Source organism: Heterodontus francisci, chromosome 19 (assembly GCF_036365525.1).
Source record: "Heterodontus francisci isolate sHetFra1 chromosome 19, sHetFra1.hap1, whole genome shotgun sequence".
Taxonomy (NCBI): Eukaryota; Metazoa; Chordata; class Chondrichthyes; order Heterodontiformes; family Heterodontidae; genus Heterodontus; species Heterodontus francisci.
In genome coordinates this window covers 56,159,445-56,180,000 of record NC_090389.1, presented here as the reverse complement: position 1 = coordinate 56,180,000, position 20,556 = coordinate 56,159,445, and the positions used below count along the sequence as shown (strand labels likewise).

Genomic DNA, 20,556 nt, shown 5'->3' with positions numbered 1-20,556 from the left:
ACATCATCCCTCTCTTCAAAACACCAACCTCTTGACCCCACTGTCCTTGCAAACTACCGTCCCACCTCCAACTTTCCTTTCCTCTCCAAAGTCCTTGAATGTGTTGTTGCCTCCCAAATCCACACCCATCTTGCCCAAAACTCCATGTTTGAATCCCTCCAATCAGGTTATGACCCCTGCCATAGTACCAAAACAGCTCGTATCAAAGTCGCAAATAACATCCTATGTGACTGTGACAAATGTAAACTTTCCCTCCACGTCCTTCTTGACCCGTCTGCAGCCTTTGCTATGGTTGATCTAACCATCCTGCTCCAACACCTCTCCATTGTTGTCCAAGATAGAAACATAGAAAAATAGGAGCAGGAGTAGGCCATTCGGCCCTGCTCTGCCATTCAAAAAAGATCATGGTTGATCGTCTAATTCAGTACCCTGTTCCCGCTTTCACCCCATATCCCTTTGGCATTAAGCTGGGTGGGACTGCTCTCACCTGGTTCCATTCTTATCTATCTAATCACAGCCAGAGGATCACTTGGAATGGCTTCTCTTCCTGCTCCCACACCATTACCTCTGGTGTCCGCCAAGGATCTATCCTTGGCCTCCTCCTATTTCTCTCCTACAGGCTGTCACTCGGCGACATTATCCAAAAGTACAGCGTTAGATTTCACACGTATGCTGATGACACACAGCTCTACCTCACCAACATCTCTCTCGACTCTTCCACCATTGCTGAACTATCAGATTGTCGATCTTACATTCAGTACTGGATGAGCAGAAATTTCCTCCAACTAAATATTGGGAAGATTGAGGCTATTGTTTTCGGTCCCCGCTCCAAACTCGGTTTCCTGGCTACCGACTCCATCTCTCTCCTTGCCAACAGTCTGAGATTAAACCAGTCTGTTCACAACCTTGGTGCCACATTTGACCCCGAGATGAGTTTCTGACCTCATATTCGCACCATCACTACGACCATCTATTGTCACCTCCGTAACATCGCCCGACTGCGTCTTAGTCTCAGCTCATCCGCTGCTGAAACCCTCATTGATACCTTCGTTACCTCTGGACTTTACTATTCCAATGCACTCCTGGCTGATGTCCTGTATTCTCCCCTCCGTAAACTTGAGGTCATCCAAAAATATGCTGCCCATGTCTTAGCTCCACCAAGTCCCATTCGCCTATCACCCCTGTGCTCACTGACCTAAGCTGGCTCCCGGTCAGGCAACGTGTTGATTTTAAAATTCTCAACCTTGTTTTCAAATCCCTCCGTGGCCTCATGCCTCACTATCTCTGTAATCTCCTCCAGCCCAACAACCCACCAAGAAATCTGCACACTCTAATTCTGGCCTCTTGAGCATCCTCCAATTTAATAGCTCTACCATTGGTGGCCGCACCTTCAGTTACCCAAGTCCTAATGTTTGGAATACTCTCCCTACACTTCTCTGCCTCGCTTTCCTCCTTTAAGACACTCCTTAGAACCTACTCTTTGACCAAGCTTTTGGTCATCTGACCCAATATCTCGTTATGTGGCTCAGTGTTCTATTTTGTTTTCTACTGCTCCTGTGTAGCACCTTGGGATGTTTTATTATGTTAAAAGGTGCTATATAAATATAAGTAGTGTTGTAACTCACACCAAATCCCATTCACCAATCAGCACTGTGCTCGCTGACCTACATTGGCTCCCGGTTCCCAATTAAGCAACTCCGCGATTTTAAAATTTTCATCCTTGTTTTCAAACCCTTCCATGGCCTCATCCCTCCCTATCTTAGTAATCTCCTCCAGCCCCACAACCCTTAGCAATATCTGCGCTCCTCTGATTCTGTACTCGAGTGTCCCCTATTTTAATCGCTCCACCACTGGTGGCCACGCCTTCTGCTGCTGAGGCCCCAAGTTCTGGAATACCCTCCCTATACCTCTCTGCCTTCCTTTCCTCCTTCAAGACACACCTTAAAACCTACTCATTCCCCAATATCTTCAAACATTGCTCAGTGTTCTACTTTGTTTTATAATGCCCCTATTAGGAGTCTTGGAACTTTATGTTATAGGCACTATATTCCCGTAAGAAGTTGTCCTGTTTTGCATTCTATGAAATTTAAGAGAAATAAATTTTAAAACTTGAAATCACAGCAAAATCAGACAGCTTCAATATGCACTCAGTCGCTATTCCAGAACCTGTTGAGCTATTGTAATTGCTAACCACAGAAAGATCAACTTCAAATGTTAAAAACTACAAAAAAAGGTCTGATGGCTGGGTTGCCCAAGACAAACCTCTGAAGTTTTAATCATGCGTGAAGGATGTTTGTCTAACCACAAATATCTGATTCATGTAATTACTACCCTGACACTTCAACCAGCAATACTTTGACTACAAATAGTCCAAGTGAAAATCATTTTAATATTTCTTTTTATCTTCAAGGGATGCAAAGCAGGAGTGAATGTTTGATATTTGATCATTCTTTTCAGACAGAAATTCCACTTAGTCTCAGATTTCTTCCATAATTATCTTTTAGATCTTTTAACACAGCTGGAGATGTTCACTACTGAGGATAGGTAACCCCAGCAGGAAGGAGGACTAAGTTTAAGGTTTACAGTGTTTTTTTTTTAATGGGTGTCATCTTAAAAATGAATGACACAATTAATTTCATTACAAATAAGAATCTTTTATTCTTTCCTCCAGTTCTCTGTACTTACCTGTCCTTTCTTGAAGACAACGGTCAGGCTGACATAACCAGATACAAGCAGCCATCTGATACTTTGCCCAAGTGCCAATTCTTTGTGGGTGAATCTGGGCAGTGTTGGCAGGCTATGCAGCCATATCACAGATCAGCCTGTCCTCACACATGTTTAGTCATTATCAGGCGTCACTGCTTAATGCCCAAGCGTAGGAACCTGAACTACTTTTATTTGGTAGGAGGGGGAGCTGTGGTTAAGATGAACCTTTTAAAAGCAATGAAAAAAAGTATTATCCAACAGAAAGTAGCATCCATTCTGCATTGTGAACCAGATGTACAAAACATGGCATCTCGGCAGTAGCATAATCAGAACAGACTGTCACGTGTGCTGCCCATGCATTTACAGCAATTCAATTAACAATTCTTGGACTTTGTTTTTATTGAATCAGGTCCAACCAACCAGCCATGGCAAGCTATGGGAGTAGTGCACAGCAGATGTAACCCAACTAGTGGAATGGACAGTCACCATTTTTTCTAAATCATGCCGAATTCAAAAGTCAAAATCACTTAATGGTCAACAAAATACCAAAATTCCTTAAAGAAATTGGACTGTGCTTGTTTACAACTGAATGTGCTGTCTGTGGTCTGACTCCATGAAGAACAGCAGGGGAGTCATCCCCAGTGTCCAGGCCAATATTTATCCCTCAGTCAACATCACAAAAAAAACTATCTGGTCATTATCACATTGCTGTTTTGGGGGAAGCTTGCACTGTGCAAATTGACTACCACATTTCCGTCATTACAACAGTGACTACACTTCAAAAGTATTTCATTGGCTGAAAAGTGCTTTGAGACATCCTGTGGTCATGAAAGGCACTATATTCTTTCTGAGGAAGGCAAGTCTTTCTTTTGATGCCATTTCAGAATATGAAAACTGGGACACTAAGGTCTAAAGCTCATGTTCTACTGCATTTACTTAACATTAAGCTTGGAAAAGTAAATGAGCTGCTCCAAAAACTCCCGAGGTTTATTTAAAATGTAGTTTACCTTGGTGGTTCCAAGATTATGGTTCCCTGGAATCAATGTAAATAATGGTGCTGGAGGTGATTGTTTTCTGCTTACTAATAGACAGATTGTGGAGCACAGTGTGATCAGGGAATACAGTGCTTCATAAACCAAATGCTAAAGCCAGGAATTTGGAGAGAGAATGCAGTGTGGGGGAAAGAGGTGCTTTTTTTTATTCTTTTGTTTTACCTCCAGTAGCTGGTGAGTGTTCTTTGTTTCATTTCTAAGCTAGGAGACTGTAACGTGCCATAACTTTACTAAATTAATAACTAGTTAACTAAGCAAATAAATAAGGTTAGAAACACATGGCAGGACAGATGGTATACCGTGATTGCAACAGGTAGAAGTTTGTGGAAAGCACTGCAATCCCGGACAACCACATCTGCGATAAGTGTCTGCAGCTTGAGCAACTTCGACTCAGAGTTGTTGAGCTGGAGTCTGAGCTGCAGACGTTGTGGGGCATCAGGGTGCAGGAGGGTTACCTAGACACTTTATTTCAGGAGGTGGTCACACCTCTTAGGTTAAGCATAGGTCTAATGCAATAGCTTTTAATAATGGAGTGCCCAATGAGAGAATATAGCATGAAATCACTTTACACCTGCTTATGTACAAACTTGTTCAAGAACTACGATTTTGAAAAATGTAGATGAGCAGAGACACATGCTGTCCATTGGTTAAAAAAGCATATGGACTACTTGGGTTTATAAATAGAATAGAATATTAAAACAGAGATATCATGCTAAAATTTTATAAATCACTGGTTCGGCCTCAGCTGGAGCATTGTGAACAATTTTGAGCACCACATTTCAGGAAAGACCTTAGAAAGGGTACAGAGGATTTTTACTAGGATGTTTCCAGGGATGTGGGACTTCAGTTATAAGCAGTCTGGAAAAGTTAGGACTATTCTCCTTGGAATAGAAAAAAATTAAGAGGTGACCTGATAGATGAGAGGTTTTGATAGAGTGGTTAGAGAAAATCTATTCCCTCCGGCGAGCGGGTCAATAACCAGAGGTTATAAATTCATAGATTCAAAATCATCGGCAAAAGATCGGGAGAAAAGATGAAGGAGAAATGTTTTTAATCAGAGCTGTCGAGAACTGGAACACTGTAACTGAAAGGGTGATGGAAACCCATTCCATAAATAATTTAAAAGGGAATTGGACAGGCACTTGAGGAACTTGCAGGGTTATGGACAAAAAGTGGGGATGTAGGACTAAGAATGACTTATCTAAGAGCCAGCATAGGGACAATGGGCCAAATGTCCCCCTTATGCGCTGTAAGCTTCTATGAACCAGGTCTCAGGTTTCTAGACCTGTGGTTCTTGCTTCTGTAAAATCATATTGGATTTTTTATATTGGTGCTTGTTTAGTTCAGATGATGGGAGAGCATTTAATAAGCAGGAGCTTCCTTATCCTGGTGCCATATTAAAATTCCTAACTCTTCACAGAGTGCTTCTCCTATCTCTGTGAACTTTGTAAGTGTATGTGCAGCACAGTACACATGCATAGCTGCTACCCTTATCTGTCTGCATCAGCACCATATTTCAATTGTCAGATCACGTATAAAAAGTTTCCAGTGCAATGCGAAAGCTACAGGGAAGGATAGGCTGCACAGCATGCTGATCTGAAATCCAGAATGCATTTACATATTGCACCTGTGAGCATAAAACTTTACATTCAGTTTTTCCACAGTGCTATCATAGGAATGCAGGTATATTGAGCAGCACAACATAACAATAACGGCATTTCAAAAATAATTCAAAGCTCATACATTGAAGTGAAAAGACATTATATATAATTTTTCTTAATTTCAATTTTATTAATTGGTGCTAGTTTCTGGGTTTAGATTACCAATTCAAATTCTGTATGAAATCAGCGTAAACAAAATGTTTTAGTTGGTATTATTCTTGTCTGTGTCAGAAAGTTCAAGTCTTAATGCAGGGCTTGATGCTCAAAATCACTCAGGAGTACTTTAAAGATTACATAACACGATTCCAAGAGGAACATGGAGTTCCTCCCAGTATTAGAGCCCAACATTATTCTATCAACACTATCAGAAATAGACTTAACTGGTTATACAAAAGCAAAATACTGGAAATACTCAGCATGTGTGGAGAGAAAAAAAAGTCAACACCTATCTTGACTCTTAATTTTTCCTCCCTTGTCCAGTTTCTTCCCATCTACATTCATGACTCTTTCGATGCCCTCTGTCACTTCAGCAGTTTCCAGTTTCCTAGCCCTCACCATCTCCTATTCACTATAGATGTGTCCAATCCCTCTACACCTCCAACCCCCACTAGCATGGTCTGAGAGCTCTCTGCTTCTTCCTTGAGCAGAAGCTCAACCAGTCCCCATCCACCACCACCCTCCTCTGCCAGGCTAAACTTGTTCTTACATTGAACAACTTCCCCTTCAACTCCACTCACTTACTCCAAATAAAAGGTGTTGCTATGGATACTTGCTTGGGTCCTAGCTATGCCTGTCCTTTTGTGGGATATGTGGAATATTGCTTGTTCCAGTCCTCCTTAGTCCCCCTCCCTCACCTCTTCTTCCAGTACATTGATAACTGTATCAAATGCGGCCTCCTGCTCTTGCTCTGGACTGGAAAATGTCATCGACTTTGTTTCCCATTTCCACTCTTCTCTCACCTCCACATGGTCCATCTCCCACTCCCCCTTTCTTCCTTGACTTCTGTCTCCATTTCTGGGAATAGACTATCAAGCAATATTCGTATAACCCCACAGACTCCCACAGCTACCTGGACTACATTTCCTCACACCCCACTTCCTAATTGGGCTCCATTCCATTCTCCCAGTTTCCTTCCATATTATCGCCTCCAATATGTATTAATTTTTCCTCATCCAAGGAATCTCCCCCTCTATCCCCCACCATGGTTGACAGGGCCCTTGGCCATGTCCGATCTATTTCACGCATTTCTGGTCTCACCCCTTCCCCTCACTCCCAGAATCATGATCGAGTTCCCCTTGTCCCCACCTTCCATCCTCTGTATTCAACGGATCATCCTCCACCATTTCCGCCACCTCTAACGTGATGCCACCACCAAACCATCTCCCCCTCCCTATTCTGCACTCCGAAGGAACCTCTCCCTCCGCAACACCCTGTTCCACTCCTCAGTCACCCCCAACACCTCGTCCTTTTCCTAAGGCACCTTTCCATGCAAGCACAGGAGATGTAACACCTGCCTTTTTACCTCTTCCCTTCTCGCCCCAAACACTCCTTCAAAGTGAAACAGTGCTTTACGTGTACTTCTTTCAATTTAGTATACTGCATTTGCTGCTCACGATCTGGTCTCCTCTACACTGGGGAGACCAAATGCAGACTGGGTGAGCGCTTTGTGGAACACCTCTGTTTAATCTACAAATGTGACCCGAGCTTCTTGTCGCTTGTCATTCCAATCCTCTTCTTCGCTCACACTCTGACCTTTCTGTCCTTGGCCTTCTACAGTGTTCCAATAAAACTCAACGCAACTCATCTTTCGATTAGGCACTTTACAGCCCTCCGGACTCAGCATTGTGTTCAATAATTTTAGATCATAACCTGTGGCCCCTTTTTTCTCGCTGGTTCTTTTTCTTTCCCCACCCCACCCCGTTTCTTTCCTAATGCCTTTAACTCGTGGTTGGACAGCTGTTTATCCTGCCATTCACACCTCATGCAGACACATCTTTTGTTTCTTTACTTGTCCCATTAGCACTCCCTTTGGTATTATACCATGAAACATTTTGTTATTTAATCTCTCCTGCACTCCCCCCAATCACAGAGCTCCCATTTTTTCCTTCATCCCATCTCCACACAACCCCCCCCCCCCCGCCCACAACAATTTCACTTAGTCAAAACCTATTACATTTCTAACTTTCCCAGTCTGATGAAAGGTCACTGACCTGAAACGTTAACTCTTTTTCTCTCACAGATGCTGCCTGACGTGCTGAGTATTTACAGCATTTTCTGTTTTTGTAACTGGTTATATATTCCAGTCCTCTTACTGCAGACAGAAAGTACAACATTTCAAAGTCATTCATTGCACACAAAGCACTTGGAGATGTTTACCGAGATATAATAAAGCAGCAGAGCTTTTCTCTTCCTTTAAAACACAAAGTAAAACAGTTCTATTTCAGTATTCTTCCCTTTTGGGAAGGTGTCGAGTCATGCTAGGGTAAAGATTTACAATTGGCAGCAATCCTCCAGTACTTTGCCCAATTTAAGAAATAATTTGCATTTATATGGTGCTTATGTCTTCCAGATTTCCTAAAGTACTTTACAATTAATGGATTACTTTTGAAACACGGGCACTGTTGTTATGTAGGCAAATGCACAGCTCAATGAACAGCAAATGAAGCAATGACTGGATAATCTAATTTGTTACTTTGTGAGGCTAGCTAATCCTTTGTCGGCAGGCTATTTAAATATTGGGGCATCAGAGCTGAGCGCCATTGTTTCCTAACCCAACTTCCACTCGATTATTTCAGCAGAGGTCACTGCAGAGTGATCTGGAGCACAAAGCCGGTCTGATTTTCCCTTTCGCTAACCCAAAAGCACTTACAAGCATTGTACAGTTACTACCACCAGGACTGCACCCTACTCCTTTTCCCAATTATGGAATGGTCTGGATTCATTCTTGAGGATTTCTTGGAGTAAGCAAGCAGACGAGCAATTACATTGCCTGCTCGCATCACTCAAATGGGGAAAGTGAATCTCTGGAAGCACATGTTCACAACACGTGCAGACTGCTTTGCTCACCAGTCTCTACCTGATAGTAAAATTTCTTTAGTTGGCAAAACGACCTGTCATATCTGTCTTTTAAGCCAGATTTGAGGAGCCCGGGGTTCCAGCGTTTTTGCTATTTAATCCAGTTCCCATCAGCAAGTAGCAAACTAGACCCAGCTTTTAGCCGAATGTCACATCAGCTTTACTATTCTTAGAAATTTAAAGGTAGTTACTAATACAAGTCACAAGTAGTTTGAATTGAATTTAAGTCAGTGCTGCAGCATGACCTCTTTCAAGTGGTCTCACTGCTGATGTCAAGCTCTCTCTGAAATCAGTAGCGTTTTATTGCCCATGTGGTATTAATGTTGTTCAAAAGATCACGCAGGATCTTTGGGACATTGCATCCTCCATTACAAAGCCTAATATAGAAAGTAAATTGCTATTATGATACTGGTTACTTTGAATGAGTACTTGTTACCAACTTGCCTCTGAGACAAAAAGTTTTGGGCTCAAGCTCCATTCCAGGACTTGAGCACATAACCTGGCTGACAATACAATAACTATTAGATGGGATGTGATGGCTCGTGTTGCATGTTCTGATGGTCATGAAAAATCAAATTGATTATTTGATGCACAGCAGACTGATGTCCTGGCAAAAAAAAACCACCACCACCAAATTACATTCAATGGACAATAATCTCATTGCTGTTTGTGGGTCTTAATATGGACCAAATGGGTGCTGCATTAGTCCACATAAAATCACTGTACAGTATGTTGAAGTCATTCATTACACATGATGCACTTGATGTGTTGAAGTGTGATAAGGCAGTATAATAATCTAGGTCTTTCTTTTCCTTGCCATTTCAGTTCAAATTCAAAGGCAGATCTGCTAAGTACAAAGAAAATAAGAAAATCCTGTAAATACTCAGAAGTTCAGGCAGCATCTGTGGAGACAGAAACAAGATTAACGTTTTAGGTTGATGACCTTTCATCAGAATGGAAGTTGTTAAAGCTGTAACAAATTTTAAACAAGCGCAGAGCCAGGGAAAGTCAGGTGGGTGCACGAACGAAAGGGACGGTCTCCAATAGGGTGGAAGGCAGGAGGGATTAGATGACAAAAAGGGATGATTGTGCAAGGCGAAAGAAGAAAAACAAGTAAAAGTAAAGAAACAAAAGATGGGTCTAGAGGAGGTGTAAATAGGAATAGCAGAGTAATCAACAACAGCTCATCACAAAAAAGAGGGCAGAGGATATGATCAGAAACTGATGAACTCGCTGTTGAGTTTGAAAGATTGTGAAGTGCCCAGTCAAAAAATGAGGTGCTGTTCCTCGAGCTTCATTGGAATAGTATAGGAGGCTGAGTCAGTGTGGGAGTGGAGCAGAGAATTAAAATGACAGGTGACTGGAAACTCAGCGTCACTCTTACGGATTGAATAGAGCTGCTCTGCAAAGTGGTCACTCAATCTGCTTTGGTCTCCCAATATAGAGGGGACCACATCGTGAACAGTGAACTCAATTGAAAATGTAAAAGTTAATTGCAGTTTCACCTGGAAGGAATGTTTGAGGGCCTAGACAGTGGGAAAGGATGAAGTAAAAGAATAGGTGTTACACGTCCTGTGCTTGCATGAGAAGGTGCCGTGGGAATGGGAGGGAGTGTTTGGGGTAATTGAGGAAACTGTCCGTTTGGAATGCTGAATGGAGAGGGGAGTGGAAGGTATGTTTTCTGGTGGCATCACACAGAAAGATGATCCATTGAATGCGGAGGCTGGTAGTCTGGAAGGTGTGGATAAGCAGAACCCGATGATGGTGCTGGGGAGAGCAGAAGTTTGGGAAATGGAACAAACACAGTTGAGGGCATGGTGAACCATGGTGCAGGGGAATCCTCAGTTGAGGAAAAAGGAAGACATATCAGAAGCACTGGCATGAAAGGTAGCATTATCAGATCAGATGCAATGGAGAAACTGGGAGAATGGAACAGAACATAAACATTCGTTCTGCCCCTCAAATATCAGCCCAAGTTATCTCGGATCACTACTTTCACTCTCCGCCCATTCTCACTCTGACTTGTCACTGGCTTCATACATGACACTTAATACAAGCTTCAGGAACAGTATCTCATCTTTCTCCTAGATGTGTTGCAATCCTCTGGTCAGAACTTTGACTTCAATAACTTAAGAATTAGCTTTATTCAAAATAGTGTGAAGCCCAAATTTGACTTCCAGGGTTTCCATCTCTCCCATTTCCCCAGGCTTCCTGGTTCCTTGGTTAGTTACTCACCCTTTGGTCTTTTCATGTCTTAATATTGCCGTCCATTACTTGATTGAGGTTTCATCATTCCAATCATAATCTCTGGGTTTTTTTAAAAATTCCACCCACCTCCCACAACCACCACACCCCCACAACCAAACCCTCTTCTCTGATTGTATTATTACATATGTCCAGCTCTTATTTTTTAGCTTCAAAGTAAAGTCTGTGTCGTAAATGTTAACTTGTCTGTTCTCTTCTGTGACCTGTGGGTTTCCGACATTTTCTGTTTTTGTTTCTGCTGTTGCACAATCTTACTTATGCTGCAACTCCTCTTACATTTGATTTTGACAATGTTCTAAAGAATTATTTCTTCCTGGCTTTGCAGTACAGTACATGCTCTGGAACCACATCTGGGGATCTTTAATTATGTTCAGCCCTCTTTGCGGGTGCGCAAACAGTTACAGCTGTGTACATTTATTACAGCAGGGTTGACCGTCATTAGGGACAGGCTGCAGGTCCCAATAAACTGGTATGTAGTAATGGGTGCGACACAGCAGAAACACAATTTTAAAAATCTGCTTTATGATTTTTAAAAAAAGAATGTATTTTACAAATAGTTGAAGAAACTATTTACTTGATTTAATACCTGGAAATTCTCTAATTCTTTTTGGGAGTTCTTTTGTCTGAATTTGTCATTACTGGATTTCAAAACATTTTTTGCTACACAAGCCCATGTCTGTTAACAGCACGCTGATGTGAAAATTATCAGAGTACAGACAAATAAACTGTACCTGCCCCGAGGACCATTGGAAGAGGCTGAAATCTGCAGCTGCTTAGAAATATTTTAATTGTCAGGAAGATGGGGAGAGATATTGTAATGCACCATGCAAAACAACCGTTACGTTTATATTTACAGATGTGCAGTGCTGCTGCCGTCAATGGCTCTCTGTAATGTAAAGTTGGCAACCTCCAGTCACCCATACTGGCCTCCACTTACTTCCAAATGAACAGAGCCAGATGTTGTTGCCAGGCTCTGCTTCTTTGGATCATAACACATGAAAATGAACTTTGTCATTACTACTTAGATGAGAATTGTGCAGGAGATGCGCCTTGAGCTATACTGGACAGTGTCACCACAACTCATTTCAAATGCTTTGTAAATGTTACTGCATTCATAGATGTGCAGTTGTGAAAAATCAAAGCAAAGAAGGAGCCCCCTGATTAGGATTGGCAGCACTAAAGTAAGAGCAGTGTATGAAGGCCACCGGTCCTCAAAAAAGGTGCCACTATCATCGGACTGCTATTTAAATATAAAACAGGCTCATTGCAGAGTAATGTGATATCAGTGATATCAAGGAACGGCTGAAGGCACTGGATACTGCAAAGACTATGGGCCTTGATAACATTCCAGCAATAGTACTGAAGACTTGTGCTCCAGAACTAGCTGCACCCCTAGCCAAGCTGTTCCAGTACAGCTACAACACTGGCATCTACCCAGTAATGTGGAAAATTGCCCAGGTTTGTCCTGTACACCAAAAGCAGGACAAATCTAACCTGGCCAATTACCGCCCGATCAGTCTAATCCCGATAATCAGTAAAGTGATGTAAGGGATCATCGACAGTGCTATCAAGCAGCATTGCTCAGCAATAACCTGCTCATTGATGCTCAGTTTGGGTTCCGCCAGGACCATTCAGCTCCTGACCTCTTTACAGCCTTGGTCCAAACACGGACAAAAGAGCTGAACCCCCGAGGTGAGGTGAGAGGGACTGCCCTTGGCATCAAGGCAGCATTTGACAGAGTATGGAATCAAGAAGCCCGAGAGAAACTGGAGTCAATGGGAATCAGGGGGAAAACTCTCGGTTGGTTGAAGTCATATCTAGCACAAAGGAAAGTGGTTGTAGTTGTGGAGGTCAATCATCTCAGCCCCAGGACATTACTGCAGGAGTTCCTCAGGGTAGTGTCCTAGGTCCAACCATCTTCAGCTGCTTCATCAATGACCTTTCCTCCATCATAAGGTCAGAAGTGGGGATGTTCGCTGATGATTGCACCGTTCGTGACTCCTCTGATACTGAAGCAGACCATGTCCAAATGCAGCAAGACCTAGATAACATCTAGATGTGGGCTGATAAGTGGCAAGTAACATTCGCACCACACAAGTGCCAGGCAATGACCATCTCAAATGAGATTCTAACCACCTCCCCTTGACATTCAATGGCATTACCATCTCTGAATCCACCATATCAACATCCTGGGGGTTACCATTGACCCGAAACTGAACTGGACCAGCTACATAAATGCTGTGGCTACAAGAGCAGGTCAGAGGCTGGGAATTCTGCGGTGATTAACTCACTTCCTGTCTCCTCAATGCCTGTGCAATATCTACAAGGCACAATTCAGGAACGTGATGGAATACTCTCCACTTGCCTGGATGGGCGTAGGTCCAACAACACTCAAGAAGCTCGACACCATCCAGGACAAAGCAGTCCGCTTGATTGACAACCCACCCACCACCTTCAACATTCACTCCCTTCACCGCCAACACACTGTGGCAGCAGTGTGCACCATCTACAAGATGCACTACAGCAACTCACCAGGGCTCCTTTGACAGCACCTTCCAAACCTGTGACCTCTACCACCTAGAAGGACAAGGGCAGCAGTTGCATGGGACCACCATCGCCTGCAAGTTTCTTTCCAAGCCACAACCATCCTGACTTGGAACTATATCGCCATTCCTTCATTGTCACTGGGTCAAAATCCTGGAACTCCCTTCCTAACAGCACTGTGGGTGTACCTACACCCCAAGGGCAGCAGCGGTTCAAGAAGGCAGTTCATCACCACTTTCTCAAGGGTCAATAAATGCTGGCCTAGCCAGCAATGCCCACATCCCATGAACGAATTTTTTAAAATGCATCAGATGCAAAAATCACTAAAGTACATTAATGCAGCAGCTGGATTTATTTGCCCAATGAATAGAATGGGGTTGACTGGGTTGCTCTACAGGGAGCCAACATGGACTCAATGGGCCTCCTTTTGTGCCATTATGGCTTTATGAATACTTTACCCCTTACCTTCCCTTGAAACACTGATCTTTTGCATGCACGAGACCTTGTGGGTGCCAGCTGTCGTCAATGCCTCAGCCAGGTGGCCACTCTTCAATCATGCTCTTGGGGGACATTAAATCTTGGCCCTGCCAACTCACAGTTCAGCATTCTGGACTTAGGTTGGTGGGTTGTGTCTATGTTTGGAGAGAGTCTGCACATTGGATAAACAGCAATTTCTCAGTAGCTTGATTTGGAGACTCAAAACATGGCGATCAGTTTCCATGCCCTTTTCCCCACCCCATCCCCACCAAAAAAAATTGTTTTAATTAAATATATTAAACAAAAAGCCTGTCCTTGTGTAACTCAGTGTTATTGTGGCAACCTGTCTCAGATAATGACAGTTGTCACTTGGAAATCAGTGCTTCCATGCCAAGATCACTACTTGATGAATTCTGACTGTCTAATTTAACCTGTCATTACCATGGAGATTGTTGGTAAAGGGATACTACTCTTCAAAAAGTGATGAAGTTACATACACACAAACTTTGAGAACTGAGGAAGAAACAGCAGCTGTCAGTAATTTGTGCCAGAAATCAGATGCATGTAGCATTCACCACAAGCTTGAACTGATTTTATATGGAAGTATTTCCTGCTCAGTCTGCACCAGCTTATGCTGCTGGAGTGATATAGCAGATGACATCCAGTACAACAAATTCTATTATTTTCCTCCCCTCCAAAAAAAAATCTAAAAATGCTTTAGGGACTTTGTCTTCAGTTTCCTGTTCCGAGAGGGTAATGACAATTACAGACAGGAGTGAACAAAACCAGCAGTCACAGCTGAAATGCAAGACATTTTATCCTCAGAAGGATTCGAACTACTACTGGAAATCACAATCGCAGTTCTGGAAGAAAAAATGACTTTATACAAACGCGAGGCCAGTAATTCAGAACTTAAATACCCCAGATCACTCCCAATTAACATGATGAGCCACAGAGCTTTCTCTGATTTCTGTCAGATTTTAACAGCTCACCATGCTAAAACAGGTTGCCAGTTTTACACATTGCCCACAAGCGCCATGCTATCATGGATAACTTTTGTTCAGTTCAATTTCAGTTATAGCACAAACAATTGTGACTGCTACAAATATATACAATAAGAAAGGGTTTTATCAAAATCCTGACCCAACCATAAAATGCTATTATGCATTTTGTACTCCAGCTAATACAATCTGAAGTCTTGCTGAAAATTCACGCCCTTCTGCCCCTTGCTTACAATAACAAGCAAATCATTAGAATCAGGATGGGGAAAGTTCAAAGATAGTGAGCACAGAAAACAATTAAACATTTCACTGCAGCCAACACTTCACTAACACCAGAAAGCTACCTTCAAGCAAGGATTTTTCCCCACTTCCTTCAGTGATTTCATCACCACGCTGCAGCTAACCAGGACCAGGTCCCCATTGATTTTAATAGAAAACAGAAACCCTCCACAATTGTGCTGCTGCTTATTTTCAGGGGCTGCTTTTGCTATCTCATCTCCAGAATGTCTACACAACAGAACTCGACTGAAAGGATATAAGCAGTTAATTTCAAACATATTCTAGATCTAATCATTTCTTTTCACATTAAATATAATTAAGGCATAATCTGCATATTGCAGATTAGATTTCAAAATTCTGATAGATCTTTAACCAAAATATTAACCTATTTTCTTATTTTCACATGCTGGGAGATTTAATGCATTCCCACCACATTTTATGTAATCTTAATTTATAATAAAAACACATCAGTGTCTGCATGCAGTCACAAAATATTTCTCAAAGCACCCATTTTCACCAGCCTATGCAACCAGTAGTTTGTATAAAATGGTTAAGGCTGCAATTCTCTAGAAATACTTGGATGCTAATGTAAAGGTTAGAAGCATAATGCTTCAGGGCACCTTACTGATGGATGAAGTTGATAAATGCTTTACATGGTGCAGCTGAGTAAAACAGCCAAGTTATGTTCCTAGGTTCAATTGTTGATTTGTTCCAATTAGCTGACCTCAGTCAGAGCATAGCCGAGGACACCAGAACTCAGTCTCTGCAAGCTGGGGGAAGGGAGGAAAAGGATTCATACTATTGATCGGAGACCCTTCTAGAAAGTGCACATTTGTGAGCATTGGGTGCAAACACCATTGAATTTAGCTGTGATGCTGCTTTCTCTACAGACGAATGGCATAATCCAACCACATTGCCTGGGCTTCTACACAAAGGTCATTTGGACAAGTTATCTCAAGTCAACACAAATACATGCAAGACTGTATCCTTGTGTACGTTACTGCCTCCAGTAAAAGGAGAAATTAGAAAGAAAAACTGGTTCAATCACGAAAATCACATTTACAAGGAAATATTTGGGCAACTTCCAGGGCAGAGCATGAAGTTTTGAAAACTGCACTGCCAAACAAGTTTATTTTGCCCAAGCTCAGGCTGACATGATCAGGATATGGGTGATAAACATGTCTTGATTTTATAAGTATGTGAAGATTTTTTTTAAAAAGTCAAAAACAGTGGAAACATTGACTAAACAAAAAGAATCTAAGTATTCCTTGAAAAAAATTTACAAAAAATAAAACAATGTAAATTTTCCCAAAGTCTAAAATGGAATACACAGATATTTTCTGTTTTTAACTATTCTGGAATCTGCACACTATGATGTGGAGTGAAGGATTTCAAATATATTTTAAAGATATCACCTCTATATGACAGGTAATTTAAAAAAACTAGTGATGTGGGGAGAGCAAGATGATGGTGCATATAGTTAGGCTGCTTTTGCTGACAATGCAACCACTAGGTGGCACTCAACTGGCATATGCAAATGCAGCCTCATCAACTGAAACATTACTGTTTACGACATCTCAGGCAGCTGCCAGTAATAAGGCTGCAATTGCTGACAATGCAACCACTAGGTGGTGCTGTACTGGCACATGCACAAATGCAACCTGTTCCACTTAAACATCACAGTATGCGACGTTAAGGAAGCTGCCAGGACTAAAGATTGCGCTGCTCACATAATCACAGAATGGCAAAGTAAACCTATGGCAGCACGCAATGGAAATTGATAGTACAGCACCTCTGACAGTGCTGCATAATTCTAATTCTTTTCAGTGCCATTCCACTCTGGCCGCTTGCTCCCTGCCTCCTTCCCGCACCGCGCCACCCTAAGAAGCAAAGTGATGTAGGAGCACGTGGCAGAGAGGAGGGAAGCGGCACCGTCTCAAGCTAGCGTCTGGAGGGATGGGGGAAGAGAGCGGGTAGTGGGGTAGGGGATGGAGCGGAGCGGCCAGAGAGAGTGGCGGGGTAGGGGATGGAGCGGAGCGGCCGGAGGGGTAGGGGATGGAGCGGAGCGGCCGGAGGGGTAGGGGATGGAGCGGAGCGGCCGGAGGGGTAGGGGATGGAGCGGAGCGGCCGGAGGGGTAGGGGATGGAGCGGAGCGGCCGGAGGGAGCAGGGTTGGAGAGTGGAGCCATTGCACAAAGATGTACATGTTACGTGGTGACATTGTCAGCGCGTGCACTAACCAGTCCTGGCAAGTCGGAACACCGTGCAAACACAGAGAGCAGGAGCCCGTCTGCGCATGTGCGCATGTTGGCGCAGCCTGATGACATCAGTGTGGTCAGGAATCACTTTGCCAGTAATAAAGATGGCACTGCTCAATTTGAGACAAAAAAACGAATTGAACACAAACCCCCCTCAATGGCCATGACCACCGCCTCCACAGCCCCTGCCAACAGTACCCTGCTCCCTCCTGCAATCGCCACCTCAATTGCCACATTCAGTTTCCCGCTCACCCTCCCGCGCCTGCCTGCTTGCCGTTCCCTCCCGCCTCTCGCTTCCCACCCAGAGAACCAGAGGGGAAGGGAGTGGAGGAGCAAGTGGGGTGCAAGCGGCAAGCAGTCGGAAGCAGCGATCGCGGGAGGGAGCAGGGTAATGTTGGAGGGCATGGAGGCAGCGATCGCAGCCATTGAGGGGTGAGGCAACACTCGGACGTCATTATGTGGTGGTGTCGCCCCGCACATGCACAGATTCATACTGCAAACTGGCAAATATTCAGACGCACAGATGATTTTGGCAATCACTCTGCATTGTCAGGAGACACTCCACAAATTTAATATTCAGTGTACAGCAAAATGATAACTATCAGTTCTAAACTCTTTCAGAATTCTGGTACATTGTACTATCTGCTTTATGCATTCTTTAAATGTGTGCTCTTTTTTAAAAATGTTATTAAATAATTCCAATGTCTACCTTGAAACACTGACAATCATTGAATATATTACACTTCTTTAATTAAAGTTTACATTTTCTACATTCACTTGAACTGTTCATTACTAGCCTTTCAACGAAATGTCCCACATTTTGTTACAAATGCAGTGCTCATGTTATTAGCTTGTAATCAACAGCACAACAAAGGAGTACGTTTGCAAATACAACATCTGATGTGGAACTGAGCCATGCACAAACAGGAACGCAGCAGGCTTAATTTTTGGCGCTCACCAAGTTAACTGAACTCATACAAGGCAGCTGTAAGTCCACAGCTAGACTTTGGCTATGAAGAGCAAGAAAATCAGCCAGAGTTCCCTTTACCATGCTAGAAATATAAATTATTGCATACTTGGCTGTGATGCCCTACACAGCCAAATAACCACAGCCACTTGGCATAGTACAAAGAACTGTCAACAACGTTAGACTTACATTCCAACACCCTTCAAGGGAAATGGGGAAAAGCATCACACAGCTCCTTACTGAACTAAATCAAATACATTTCTTAACAATTCAGCTTCCTTGAGGCTTATTGTGCGGGAAGCTCCCTAACTTCCATCCACTAGCAGCTCACTGGTGGTTCCTATATGAAGTGATGATAGAGAAACTTTATCAGAATTTCTGATGAAATATCATCGATCTGAAGCGTTAACTCTGCTTCTCTCGCCACAGATGCTGCTTGACCTGCTGAGTATTTCCAGCACTTTCTGTTTTTATTTCAGATTTCCAGCATCTGCAGTATTTTGCTTTTAAGTTTCTTTTAAGGTCTGGTCCCCTTTCTTGAGGTACTGCCAAAATCAGGCAACCACATCACAAACATCCCCAACTTAGAAAAAAAAACTGCCATCAGAAAGCACAAAGCAACCGACCAACCTAACAAGTTACAAGAACATAGAAGGGTAACATGGCTCATTTAAAACAAACTTGGGGGGGGGGGGGGGGGGGGGGGAAGCAGGACAAATGGCCCCAGGGGTAAACACAGTGAAGCACCATCTGGGAACCAGAGACCATAAACCGCCTGGGATGTCCACCAGCTATTCTGAATTGTATATCATTTGTAGCGTGTTACCAACTACAATGCAGCACAGCAATGTAACACATTCCAAAACACTAACCATAAGCAAACGGCAAAAAGTTGTTTAAATATATATATTTTTTATTTACATCTCAATCCTGCAGAAACCACCACGATTTAGGAATTTGCCAACCGATAACTTTAAAAAAAAATCTAGAAAGTAAGCATCCAAGTGATTAAAGAGTTCTGCTCTGTTTGGAGACTCGAAAGTTACAACCAGCCAGCTGGTCTGTATGCGAAGTGGCCTGCGGTTAAAAGGAGGAAATGCCAAGGAATTTAATGTAGTCGCAAATGGGCCACTTTACTTCCGACTGAGGTCTCAGTTCAAAGGCAATCCTGCCCCACAAACAATGCTTTCGGGGGCATTCGGTCATTCATCACTACACCAACTCTGCCTTTAAATAAAGGCTCCCCGCAGATTTCTCCTTTTACTTGAAACAATAAAGAAAATGCTACCGCAATCTTGCAGTCGGAATCTCTCCAGATTACACGAGGTGCAATGGGAAATGAAACTGGCGAAGGAAAGCGGTTACACTTGTTGCTAACACTTTGATCAATCGAAGGTAAAAAGGTCGAGCTTTTATTCATTAAAATAACAAAAGGCACCGTATCACTCAACAGGACAGGTCAGGTCAAATAACCCTCTGGAGATAAAGGAAACCTCCTGATGACTGACTGGGCCGTTAGCAGCAAATCCGTCTTTAATGCAAAACAGTTCACTGACTGGCAGTTCAGCCGCTGCTAAACCACAAACACAAATTACACACTCCTCATTTTGCCGCTAATGCACCGCTTTGTTTTCAATCAATTAAAGTTCTCATAATCGCTTCACTTCCTTCAGTAAATCAAACTCACGCCACTGAAAGCTGCCCTCGCATTTACTGATTTATCTACTAAATATCGGCATCCAAAATAAAGTAGCCTGACAAGCCAAAATGCAAAGAAAATACAAACCCTTTTCCAATCCGCCGCCGCCGCCGCTCTTTCGCAGTTTTCCGCCGTCTGCAGCCCGCTGCTCCTCAGCAGAACCAGATCAGAACTTTTAACTATTCGCCTCTACACAAGAAACCGCTTTCCTTACCTTTGAAAGGCACACCAGTGAGCCCCGCTGCTTGGACCTGGCAGCAACAACCTTGCTCCCGTGCTCGAAAATCAAGCAGAAACTCAGGAGTAAAACACAAAGTTTCCGCCAAGCTGCCATCGTCCCGATCCCAGCGGCAGCCCCCCACTGCGCATGCGCACTCGCCGCCTGGTCCTGAAGTCAGTCCCTGGGCTTCCCACCTGGGCAGCCTCTGCGCGCAGCCAGTCAAACCTCTCTCCCTTGTCCACCACTGCCAAGCACTTTTCCTCTTTCACGCCTACTGCGTGTTTCCAGCATTTCATATTTTTGTTTCAAATTCCCAGCATTTGTTCAAAAAAACCCTCTGGTCCCACATATTC

General features: G+C 43.2%; 1 protein-coding gene across 1 annotated transcript in view; it reads right to left on the bottom strand.

Moving 5' to 3' along the window:
* il17rd (interleukin 17 receptor D) overlaps positions 1-20,317 on the bottom strand; it is a 101,200-nt gene extending 80,883 nt beyond the window's left edge. Inside the window, exon 1 of the mRNA XM_068052319.1 lies at positions 20,198-20,317. Within this exon, the coding sequence (XP_067908420.1) occupies positions 20,198-20,317 (120 nt within the window). The remainder of the gene's footprint in view (positions 1-20,197) is intronic.
* Between the last annotated feature and the right edge of the window lie 239 nt (positions 20,318-20,556).